The sequence below is a fragment of the Saimiri boliviensis genome, chromosome 14, assembly GCF_048565385.1.
Source record: "Saimiri boliviensis isolate mSaiBol1 chromosome 14, mSaiBol1.pri, whole genome shotgun sequence".
Taxonomy (NCBI): Eukaryota; Metazoa; Chordata; class Mammalia; order Primates; family Cebidae; genus Saimiri; species Saimiri boliviensis.
This window is the reverse complement of record NC_133462.1, coordinates 9,775,343-9,788,534: the sequence shown is the minus strand read 5'-3', so window position 1 is coordinate 9,788,534 and position 13,192 is coordinate 9,775,343. Positions and strand designations below refer to the sequence as shown.

At 39.2% G+C, this 13,192-nt stretch overlaps 1 protein-coding gene across 1 annotated transcript in view; it reads right to left on the bottom strand.

Moving 5' to 3' along the window:
- Positions 1-3,395: 3,395 nt before the first annotated feature.
- LOC141581254 (tripartite motif-containing protein 26-like) overlaps positions 3,396-13,192 on the bottom strand; it is a 31,844-nt gene continuing 22,047 nt past the window's right edge. The window contains exons 2-4 of the mRNA XM_074386125.1: positions 11,254-11,308; positions 6,009-6,069; positions 3,396-5,893 (exon numbers count right to left, since the gene is read on the bottom strand). Coding sequence (XP_074242226.1) covers positions 5,576-5,893; positions 6,009-6,035 — 345 coding nt within the window. The 5' untranslated portion in view covers positions 6,036-6,069; positions 11,254-11,308 and the 3' untranslated portion in view covers positions 3,396-5,575. The remainder of the gene's footprint in view (positions 5,894-6,008; positions 6,070-11,253; positions 11,309-13,192) is intronic.

Genomic DNA, 13,192 nt, shown 5'->3' with positions numbered 1-13,192 from the left:
TAAAAATGTTCATAGGTTTTTCAGAGGTTTGTTAATTTAATACTTCTTAGCAAGAAGCTGAATTTTGACATTTTTTTTCCACTTTGGGTAGTTGGATGTTATTCTGCCTTTACCTCTATCAATCCCCTCTCTTGCTTTAGGATTCTCTTTCGTATCCCTTTTCAAATATTATTGTTTTCATCAAATATTCTTATCTAGTCTTCATATTTAATTCCATAATGGATATTCCACACTGTATTTTCCTTACAGAGATTTTGTTTTCACTTTGTGGTTACTAAGAAATGCTTTAATGTTAAAAAAAATATTGAGAGATCAGGCTTTTTTCTTAATTATTCTTTTATTTATATTTTCCTATAATTATGTTTAGATAATTGTTCTGTTACATTAAACTTGAAATTTTTTGACACTTGCTTTAATGTTTATTGTTTACACCTACTCTTGATTCATAGTGCCTGAGAAGGAAAGGTGGGTAATTCACAGCCCCTGAGTATGTTGATTTGTATAGCAGATAGGTGAAGAGTATGAAATTATGTGATCACATTTTCAATATCCAAATAACATTTCTTTTTTTTTCCATTTGTTCTTTTAATTGGTTAAAATCTTCCCTGTCACTGGTTGGGTTTCTTATTTCTTCCTCTAATTTTCTGTTCTCACGTATATATTTTGATGCTATGTGCATTTACATACACAAATTAAAAGCTTTTATTGGTATTGAAATGGCCTTGTTTATATCCAGTGATTCTGCTACCTTAACATTGGTTTTATGTTATTGGATGTGTACTAGATTCCTGTCAAATTTTATACAGTTTCATCTTCTTTAGATTACTTTCAACCATTCTGTGTTTCTTTTTTAATGTGAATCAAGACATGCTTTCTTGTCATCTACATTTTCAGATAGTCATGTGGTCACTCCAGCTTCCTTTTGATTAACATTTTCAGAGCATAAATTCTTACATTCTACTACTTTTCACCTACCTGTGTTTTCTCTATTTACAATAGGAATCTGTAAGACAGTGCATACCTGTGATATGATCTCTTTCAGTCTTTCACTCTTTGCCACTGATTAGTGTGTTTAGTCTATTTTCTTTTACAACTGTTTTTCTCAGCTGTATAGAGGTATTAATGATAAATTGAACACTATATTTTTAGTGTAAGACATATGACTTGATGAACGGATACATTATAAAATGATTACCATGATCATTTTAATTAACAGATGCATCATCTCACATAGTTGCCTGTGGGGTGGGGGGATGCAGGAGCACTTAAGATGTCCCATATCAGCAAATTTGAAATATACAGCACCGTATTTTTAACTAAGGTGACCACACATTACCCAAGATTTCCATAACTAATTCATCTTATAACTGAAAATTTGTATGCTTCGATAACATCTTCACATTTTTCCCGTACCTCAGCCCTGGGCAACCACCTTTCTATTCTGTGCCTCTGAAGTAAACATTTCTAGATTCAACAAATAAGTGAGACCAGAGATTATTTGCCTTTCTGTGTCTGGCTTCTTTTACTTAATATAATGTAGATGACGGGGTGATGGATGCAGCAAACCACCATGGAACATGTATAACTATGTAACAAACCCGCAAGTTCTGCACACATATCCCAGAACTTAGAGTATAATAAACAACCATTCAAAAGTGGGCAAAGGATATGAACAGACACTTTACAGATGAAGACATATATAAGGCCAACAAACATGAAACAATGCTCATCATCACTGGTCATTAGAGAAATGCAAAGATACCATCTCACGTCAGTTAGAATGGCGATCATTAAAAAACCTGGAGACAACACATGCAGGAGAGGATGTGGAGAAACAGGAACACTCTTACACAGCTGATGGGAGTGTAAACTAGTTCAACCATTGTGGAAGACAGTGCGGCGATTTCTCAAGGATCTAGAAATAGAAATTCCATTTGACCCAGCAATCCCATTACTGGGTATATACCCAAAGAACTATAAATCATTCTACTATAAAGACACATGCACGTGTATGTTCATTGCAGCCCTGTGTACAATCACAAAGACCTGGAACCAACGCAAATCCCACCAATGATAGACTGGACAAAGAAAATGTGGTACACATACACCATGGAATACTACGCAGTCATAAAAAACAATGAGTTCACGTCCTTTGTAGGGACTTGGATGAATCTGGAAACCATCATTCTCAGCAAACTAACACAAGAACAGAAAGCCAAACACTGCATGTTCTCACTCATAGGTGGGTGTTGAACAATGAGAACATGTGGACTCAGGGAGAGGAGCATCACACACTGGGGGCAGTTGCGGGGGTAGGAAACAGACAGCGGAGGGTGGGGAGGGATAACATGGGGAGAAATGCCAGATATAGTATGCACCTAAAGTAAAATAAAAGAAAAAGAAAGAAAGAAAGAAAAGCAATAGTCAGTTTCATCCCACAGTTATCATAAGTAATAGTGCCATCCTCGGCCTCCTCCTCTTTGCCTTTCTTTGAGCTAGTGGCTCAGGGTTGGAAGAAGTGACTTCTTTTTCTGCCGTGCCCAGAAAATGGTGATCTGAATGGAAATGAAATGAAATCGTGCCCTTGGGAAGTTTTTTAATCCTAATAGCATGGTTTCTTTGAGCAGAAAGCTTAACAAGAACCACAGTAAACTCTACGTTATCTGCAATATGGAGCTAGGTCCCATCTAGAATTTCACTGAAGTGGAAGAACATATGAACATCACAATCCACACACCTGATGAAACCAAAACAATCTCGCATGGCAGCATTCACACCCATTTCTCAGGCCTCATTAGTGAACTGAAATGCATTTGACAGAACTTCTATATTGGTTGCTCGGTCTATTTTGTCAAGTCAGTCTGTTGAAATGTTAAACCTGACATGGTCACTTTCCAGCAGGGTCACCTTGGATTTTGTATCTTTGTCTCCAAAGGAAGACACACTTCTTCTGTAACAGAGGAGTCTCCATAATTACTTACATTAAGAAAAAGAAATCCTGCAATTATTGGGAAATCAGAATGTGACTACTGTGAACTGACATGTTTCATTAATTTTTAAGAGATTATAAAGTCTTACTATGAATAACCATACATAAGTATCATATAAACAATTTTTATATTGATTATATGTTCAAGTGTTTATTTGGGGGGTTAAATGAACATATTACAATTAAAAGTTGTTTTTCTACTTGGTTTTGCTCCTTTTTAATGCACCTATTGCAATACCTAAAATTACATCTAGACTTTGCATTATATTTCCGTTAAACTGCACTGTTCTCAGCAACTTTTTAAATTCATTCAACAAATATATTTGTCCACCTCACATATTCCAGGAAGTATTTTAGGGGTTGGATGTATATCAGTGACCTAAACATACAGAACACAATAACTAGAGACAATATATAGAATGTTTATTGTATAGAAAAAAAATTACGTACAGATGATAAGAGTTATAAAGAATAGTGCAGATTGAGAGTTTCAAAGTACTTGGAGATTCATACCTTTACATACACTAGAATTCACTGGTATGTGTCTCATGTCTGCATAAACTCACCCATAGTGACACCCATATCTTATCAGCGTTATGCTGACATGTATATGGTCAATGTATGTCCTTCTATCAAATGGAGCTTCATCTATTTGACCAACACAATTGGAAATTTTTCTTTTCAAAATGTTTCAGAGCCAATTCAGGTGTCATCGTTAAACGTGTTCTCCTTCAAAAGTCTTTGGTAATTTTCTGGCCCTTTAATTTTTCATTTACCAATTTTGAAATACAACAAAAATAGTAAAGATACATAATATAAACAACTCCTGAATTTTAGAGTGCACACCACCATGTAAACCTGCACCCAAATCAAGAAACAGAGCATCAACAGCTTCTAGAATTCCCTGGAACCCCTCTCAGTCACTCCATTCTAATGGTGTCCGCTAACTGTAAGAAAAACACCACTCCCTGTAATCATTTTTAGCATGAGTTCTTCTCAATAATTTTACAAAATCTAGGTTGAGCTCTATCTGAGATATCGCAAGTATGATCACCTCATGATTCATGTCCCATTCCGTGTCTACGCGGCACATCTGCAGACCTCCCCCACCACAGCTCCCCTTGCTTCCCTTTACATTGCATCTGCTCTGCTCCTGAGATGTAAGACCCAGAGTCAGTAGAGTCTGCATTTAAAACAGCCATCTTCGAAATGCATTGTGATAGGAACAACCCCATCAAAAAGTGAGCTAAGGAGATGAACAGACAATTCTCAAAAGAAGATAAAAGAATGGCCAACACACATACGAAAAAAAACGCTCAAAATCACTCATCGGGGAAATGCAAATCAAAACCACAATGCGATCCCGCCTCACTCCTGTAAGGATGGCCGTAATCAAGAAATCAAAAAATAACGGGTCTGGGTAGGGTGAAAAGGGAACACACTTACAAAGTTGGTGGGAACGTCAACTAGTACAACCACTAAGGAAAACCGTGTGGAGAGTCCTAAAACAACTAACAGGTCGCCGGGCGCTGGGACGGGGCGTGTGGAGCGGGCTGGCGGGGGCAGGCCCCAGGGGGTGGCGACGGGACAGCACCCACCTTTCCCGATGAGGTCCGGGGGCGCGGAGCCAGCGAAGCGCAGCCTCCCTCCTTCCTCCTTCCTCCTTCCTCCTCCCCTCGCCCCGCCCCGCGGCGCGACACACAGTACTCGCCGGAAGCGGAAGCCGCACGGAGGCGGAAGCCGCACGGAGGCCTGTATCTGTGGAACCTGGGGTGTCGGCAGGCGGCCACGGCCAGGTCTAGCGGTGCCGGCAGAAGAAAGAAAAAGAGGGCTGGCCATGACAACCATCAGGAGGCATCAAGGGCGAGAAGGGACCCGGAGGGGCAGGTGGCTGAGATCTGGGCGTCCAGGTGACCGGAGGAAGCCTCTGGAGAAGGAGTCCCGCGCATGCGCGTGCTCCAGCGCTGAAGCCCATCCGCCGCAGGGCGCTGGACGGGCGCCCCGGCAGGCAATCTGTCTCGTCCAGGCCCCCAGTCCCCGGATCCGGCCAGGCGCCCGGCAAAGCCGGGAGTCGCCGAGGAGGGCAGGGCGAGGGCGGCTTGTGGACTTTCACACTTCTCCCGTCTTCCGGCCAGTCTGGCGAGAAGGCCCCTTGCTGTGGCAGCGGCCAATTATGGCGGACCTGCGGGTCTCAGCTGGCACGTCACTTCGGACTAGTGGGGTTTTAGCCTTTTAACATTCAAGGATTAGAGCGCCCTCTTTACCCACTAGCAGGGCGATAGCTGGTGCTGAAGACAGTAGTGGCTGCTTGGCAAGTCTGGATCTCCAAGTGACTCCAGATGACCCCCTCAGCAATTCCTGATGAACAGAACTGAAGCCAATATTAAAGCAAGTCAACCAGAAGTTCTTCTCTGGTCTAAACAAGACAGCAAAAGGACAGACAATCTTGTGGAATGTGGCATCGTTCTCCTTCTGCAGCTCTAACACTTGTGCTAAGATCTTTGCAAACCACACACAAGAATTGCTCGTCATCCTGCCAGTAGAAAAAGATGCTGCTCACAGAACCAGATTTCCTGTGCTGGATTGTCACTCTTGGGCTTCAGAGTAGGAGAGTAGGAGACTGGAGACCAAGGTGGCCGGATTCCAGTTGGGCCTGACGTCTCCCTGTTGAAAGGGCTCCTTGTGGAATGCACAGCACATGGCTCCTGTGGTGGATGTGAGAGTGGTACAGCAAGTGATGCAGGCCTTCCAGGGACCGTGGCCACCGAAGATGCTCCCACCACCCCCTGCGTACTCCAGACAAACACTGCAGGCCACCTCTCCCAGCAGGTTCCCAGTCATGGGCCCCATTGTCATGACTTCTGTCCAAGGTGTGCTCTGAAATCTCTTCGTAAACACCTGTAACTTTTTGACAGGTTGAGGACGTGGTCAGGAATGGGAAAAGGATTCAAGATGCGAAGAGGGAGGGATTCAGAATGAAGAGGGAACATCTGCCACAGATGCTGGCCCTGTGTCTTACCTGGGATTCTCTTGTCTCCTGCAGCATAAAGGGTTTAGCCTGAGAGGAGGTGGTTAGAACTCTAGGAGAGAAAAAAGAAGGAAAGAATAGTTTTACCCGTGCTGAAGTTAAACCTTCACCTAGATAGGCAAAAAAACACACGTTGCTATTTTGTGCCTCCCTTCCTAGAGTTTTAGACAAAGGTTTGGCTAAGTAATTGGTGTTGACCCCATGTTAAGTCTGTACTTGGGGAGAGTTTTACCAGGGCACTCACTCCTATCTGGAGTCTGTGTGACTCCCTCCCCATCATCCTCCTCACCTCTTTCAGGCAGGGTGGGGATAGCAGCAGGAGGAGATGGCAACTCCTGCAAGGACCACAGGACAGCCCCTCTGTGGAGATGTGTGGTGCCCCATCTGCCGCCCTTCTGAAGAATGCACTGCCTTCACGTTCCTTTACTGTGTTAAGAGTCCATCCAGACTGTTCTGTTCATAAATAGTTTCTTTTTCCCACAGGCAATGAGGAAATGATTCCTTTCCTGACTAGTTCTGTCTAGTGCCTGGGAATCTTGAGTCAGTTTCTCAGTAAGTCAGTGACTAAGAAAATCTCCCCACTCTGAGCCTCCCAGTTCATGTTGCTTAGGGAACCTGATATTTTCTTGAAATCTGCTTACATATGGGCAGCCCAACAGCAGAGCTAATGGTGGCAACCAAAGTGAACAAAGAAGTATAGTTGTGCCAGCTTCCTAGTTGACCATGCGGACAAGTCAGCAGGATCAGGACGTGAGGGAGAATAAATGTGACAGTCATGTGACTTTTGCAATAATATTCCAGATTTTTAAACCCAGAAATTTTGCTAAAATTTTGGTGAAACCCTAAACCTTTTCGTGGCCTACACTGGCACTGTCTGTACCATCATACAGCTATCTCACATTAAAGCGATTTTGCTTGGGAAAAAAAAAAAAAAGAACAGTAGATCTACCATTTTATCCAGCAGACCCAATCCTGAATATCTACCCAGAGGAAACAAAGTCATTATAAGAACAAGATACCTAAACACATGTTTATGGCAGCACAATTTACAATTTCAAAAATAAGAAACCAGCTCAAATTCCCATCAATCAACAAGTGGAAAAAGAAAATGTGGCATATGTAAATATCATGGAATTCTACTCAGCCATAAAAAGGACCAAAATAATGGCATTCACAGTAACCTGGACAGAATTGGAGACCATTATTCTAACTGAAATAACTCAGGAAAGAAAAACCAAACGTGGTATGTTCCCAATCATAACTGGGAGCTAAGCTCTGAGGACACAAATAGGTGAAAATGATAGAAGGGACTTTGGGAACCCAGGAGAACAGATGGGAAGAGAAGTGGTATAAAAGACTACACATTGGGTACAGTGTACACTGCTCCAGTGATGGGTGCATCAGAATCTAAGAAATCACCACTAAAGAATATATACATATATCCAAATACCACCTGTTCCCCATAAACTAATTGAACTAAAAAAAAAAAAAAGACACCTACATATTACACTGTCTGGGTAGAAATACAAAAATAATATATTCTGATTGTTAAAAAAAAATGAAAACATTTAAGCTACACATTACACTGGGTAGAAATACTAAAAAAAAATACATTGATTGTAAAAAAAATGTGAAAACATTTTACTGACTGACATGTAAATATTAATGAAGAAATTGAACACCTTAAAAATTGAAAATACAGAATAAGTGATTCTCATCACAATACACATTTTTTGACTGACGTCCTGTCTTTTAAGGCAACATAAAAGCAGCTGATGGCCATTACCTTCTGTGAATTAATACAGGAACAGAACACAACATACACGACTTCTCGTAAGTGGGAATTGAACATTTTTTACTCATGGACATAAAGATAGCAGTAATAGACACTAGCGATGGGATAGGGAGGGAGGGGAGAAAAGGTTGAAAAAGTCACTGTTGGATACTATGCACACTCTCTCGGTGATGGTATCATTTGCATCCCAAACCTCAGCATGACACTACATGCCCATGTAACCGAACTGCACATGTACAGTTGAAATTATAAAAGTAAACCATCAATGTTTAACCCCAAACAAAAGGGCAGAATATGTTAATTTTAGATGTACCGATATGCCACAGGTGTTATACTATCCTGATTGACCCTGTGAAGGTTCGAATACAATAAAACTCAATGCTCTACACGATGCTTGTGCCTTCTGCAACAGAAAGGAAGGTAAGCCATGCCATAAAAGCAGGAGGCACTATAGACTCCAATGAAAAAGAAAATGTGTTCTCTTGGGTCCTGCTCCAGAGTCACATTGTATCAAGGGCTGTGGGATTATCCACTGAGTGAAAAGTAACTTTTAATGACTTCCAAGATTCTGATGTTTACTTTCTGATGAAGTTCAACTTGGGAAAACATACATTCTCAAAAGCTCATTTTGCACTCCTCATTAATAAACGTAGTAATTTATCAGGAATCCCGTTTTGCCTTTGGGAGAGTGATTTGTTGCTGCTCTGGGTGCATCAAAATGATGGACAGTAAACAAGGTCATTGAAGCTGGTGACACAGTGATCCATGTCCACTGGGAGGAGAATTCCTGCCATCTGTCCCTGATATACACTTACTGTGTGTCACACCCAGCCTTTCCAAGAGGCCTCACTGTCGTGGGAAGACCAACTGCCTTTAGTTAGGATTCTGCAACCCCTCAGCCTCGGCAAGGAGAGGAAGGTATAAAGACCTTTTCAACATTCTCATTCCTCATTCTGTGCTTTTTCACACTGATTTCAGTTTTTTCTTTCAGAGGCATGTTTCTAACTTCGTTTCTGTTATAATATGCCTCTATTTTTCATTCCTCTTTGTATTGACATGTATTCTTTTTCTTCCATCTGTTTTCACTTTCTTCAGTCTTCCATTTCTATACTTATTTAGTATCTCTTATGGATCTATTGATGGATGAAGTGTTTTCATTGAAGTGCTTGCATATTTTCTCCTTTAATCTACTATCTTGGTTAATCATACATATGAAGTTTATAATGCTGACATTACATTTTTGAATAATTCTTTGGTCGCCATTTGAATATTTTTACATAGCCTGAAATTTACTTTCTCGCTGATTTTCTCTGGATTGTTTTTCACTGGATGGATTAGTGAAATAGTCTTGACAACTTACTTTTCATGCAATGTTTATTACACTTTGCTATCAAGTTTGTGCTATCCTTGCAGTGTGACTAACAGAACGTTCTTTTCTCTATCCATAGAATTTACACATATATTTTCTATCAGGAGTATTTGGCATACTTCACCCCTTTAGCATTCTCTGAGATACCTTATTGGTACAACTTTCGCCACTATTCAACTTCACTTCGGGAAGCTTACACATTTATGACTCTCTCCAGCTGTAGTATTATTTATGGTAAGTTAACTCTTCTAGGAATTTGCCAATATCTTCTAAATTTCCAAATTTATTTGTAAAAATATTCCTAAGTTTTGTAGAGGTTTGTTAATTTTATACTTCTTAGCAAGAAGCTGAATTTTGACATTTTTTCCCCTTTGGGTAGTTTGATGTTATTCTGCCTTTACTTCTATGAACCCCCTCTCTTATTTTAGGATTCCCTTTAGTATCCCTTTCCAAATGTCATTCTTTTCTTTTCACTTTGTGGTTACTAAGAATTGGTTTAGTGTTAAAAATATTGAGAAATTGGGCCTTTATTTATTTATTCATTCATTATTTATATTTTGCTATCATTGTCTTTAAATAATTGTTCTGTTACATTAAACTTTTGAAATTTTTTGACACTTGGCTTTAATGTTTGTTGTTTACACCTACATTTGGTCCACATGTGCCTGAAAAGGGAAGGTGGCTATTTCACAGTCCCTAAGTGTGTTGATTTTTACAGCAGTAGATGAACAGTATGAAATGATGTGATCACATTTTTAATATCACAACTCACATTTCTTTTTGTCCATTGGTTCTGTTAATTTCTAAGAGACTTTGATTAAAATCTTCCCCGTCAGTGGCTTATTTTCTTATTTCTTCTTCTAATTCTCTGTTCTCATATATTTTGATGCTATGTGTATTTACATACACAAATTAAAAGCTTTCATTGCTATTGAAATGGCCTTGTTTATAACCAGTAATTCTGTTGCCTTAACACTTGTCTTATGCTACTAGATGTGCACTAGATTTCTGTTAGTTAGTTAGATTTCGTAGAGCTTCATCTTCTTTAGATTATTTTGAACCATTCTGTGTCTTTTTTAAAAATGGGAATCAAGACACGTTTGTCTTGCCGTCTACTTTTTTGGATAGTCATGTGGTCACTCCAGCTTCCTTTTGATTAACATTTTCAGAGTATATCTTCTTATATCCTTTCACTTTTGACCTACCTGTGTTTTCTCTATTTACAATAGGAATCTGTAAGACAGTGCATACCTGTGATATAATCTCTTTCAGTCTCATTCTCTGCCATTGCTTAGTGTGTTTAGACTATTTTCTGTTACAAATGTTTTTCTCACCTTTATTGACATGTTACTGATAAATGGAACGCTATATTTTAAGTATAAAATATATGACTTGATAAACTGATATATCATAAAATCATTACCACAATCATTCTAATTCACAAATGCATCATCTGACATAGTTGCCTGTGTGGCATGGGGGGGATGCAAGAGCACTTAAGTTCTCCTTTGTTAGCAAATTTTAAATATACAGCACAGTATTACTAACTGAGCTGACTATATTTTACTGAGATTTCAAGAACTAATTCATCTTATAACTGAACATTTGTATGCTTTGATAATATCTCCTCATTTTTCCCATTCCTCAGCCCTGGGCAACCAGCTTTCTACTCTGTTGCTCTGAGTTAGACATTTCTAGATTCCACAAATAAGTGAGACCAGAGATTTTTGCTTTTCCTCGCCTGGCTTCTTTTACTTAATATCATGCGCTCCAGCTTCATCTATGTTGTCACAAATTTCAGAGTTTCTTTTTGTGGCCTAAGAATATGTAATAACATGTATATGTATGTGTGTATGTGAAACATTTGGTTGTGTTTAATATGTATAATATTGTGTTCATATTATATGGTGTGTGTAATACCCTATACACATCAAATATAAAACATATAATGTATGTTATAGATGTATACAATTATATATTACGTAATTATATATATTATGCACATATATGACATTATATATTCTTAGTGTTGCATAATATATATATTGAACAAACACATACACAGTACTTACTGGAGTGGACAAAAAGTGAGTGGCCAAACAGCTTCTAGGTGAACTGTCACACCACCTAGTAAACATAAATTACATTTCAAAAACAAGCGTGTGGTCAACAATTGTCAATTATATTAAGCATCAGAACTGCAAACAATTCAAATTAATAAAACCTAATTACTAACTTGCTAAAAGGCACAACATGAATAGATAGAAGAATGAAGGTCTCACATTTTAAGTGTTCAATGAATGCTTTGAATTTTTCTTCCTCTCAGTAGATGATGAGAATATCATTGCTGTGCTAGAGTTGGATGACAGAGTAGAAAATTGTGTTCAACGGAAAAAAGATAACTACGGAGAGAAAATAACTTGGTAAATTCGGGATACCCTTATGGACTTTATCAGAATAAAGAGAGGAATGTGCAGATTTCACTAGATGTCTCTTTAGAAAAGAAGAATGGTTTGAGATGATGGAAACATCTGGATGAGTGGAAGAATAAGCCACTGAGAGAATGATACAGTATAGAACTCTACTCTCCAATAAGCATAACCTTATGACTTAAAAAGTCAACTTTAATGAATCTCATGTCATTTCCATTCTAACTGTGTATTTTGAACCTACTGATTCTGTCTCCACAACAAGTATCCAAAAACGTTGAGACCAAAATGTGGATTTTAAACATTGTATTTAGTAAGATACATAAAATATTTATCAGATTGGATTTAGCAACCATGGAATGAGTACCCCTGAGTCCACATATTTTGTGTTATGTGATTGTCATGTGCTTGTGGGATACTTGGCAGCACCCCTGGCCTCTACCCACTGCATATATGTTTAAAATGATCCGTGTCTTGGAAGGGCTGTGTATCATGCCAAAACTATAAAAAAGAGGTTTACATATGCATGCTGCTCTTTATGTGTTAGAGGCATAATGTTCTTTAAAAGGGTTAGAATATTCAAACCTGTTTTTGATACAGAATGCAGTCTGATAGTCTGAAGAAAAAATGCCATAAATTCTCATTTATCTTGGATACATGCCAGCATGTCCTCTTGGGTAATACATTTAGTGCTGGGCGTTAGCCTTTCAATTGCACCTTCTTCATAAGATTTACTTCTGTATTCCAAGGTTCTCAAGAATCTCCAGAGAATCAGTGTCTGGATGTGCCTTTTCTGAGACTGAAATACAGAGGAGTTGGACATTTTCACACCCTCTCTTCATACTGATGTGTTCATGATTACATTCTTCCACAGACTGCATTATTTATTATATTAAGATACATTCTCTTTAGTCTTCAGTAAGCAGTAGCTTCCCTAAAGAGAATATCTAAACTTCATGAAAATACTATTTCTACCTGACAAAATTTTGGCGTTTTTCCTCATAGCTCAGATTGGTGTTGGTGTTGTGGGGAACTCCCTGCCCTTTGTGTTTTATGTGTACATATTTTTCATTCACTCTCACTTGAGGAAGCCAATCCATTTGATTTTTATGCACCTCGCATTGGTTAATGTTTTCAATATCATGTTTACGTTGATCCCGGACGTCACGACATCCTTAGGAGTGAGACATTTTTTGAATGATGTTGGCTGTAAAGCAGTTTTGTATATACGCAGAGTTTCCCGGGGTCTTTCCATCTGCACCACCGCTCTCCTGAGTACATTTCAAGCCATCACCATCAGCCCCTGTCGTTCTAAATGGGCCTGGCTTAAACCTAAACTCTCTACCTGCATTTTCCCTTCTTTCCTTTTCTTCTGGGTCATCAACATGCTGATCTACATCAAAATTATTGAAAGTGTAGAAGCCAGAAACAATTTCACTCGTGTAGGTCCTGGGTATTCTCAAGTCTACTGTCGCACTGGGCATTCTGGACGCCTCTATCCAGCGTTATATACAAGTGTCATACTGACTCGGGATCTCCTGTTTGTGTTCCTCATGGTCAGGACCAGCATCTACATGGTGAG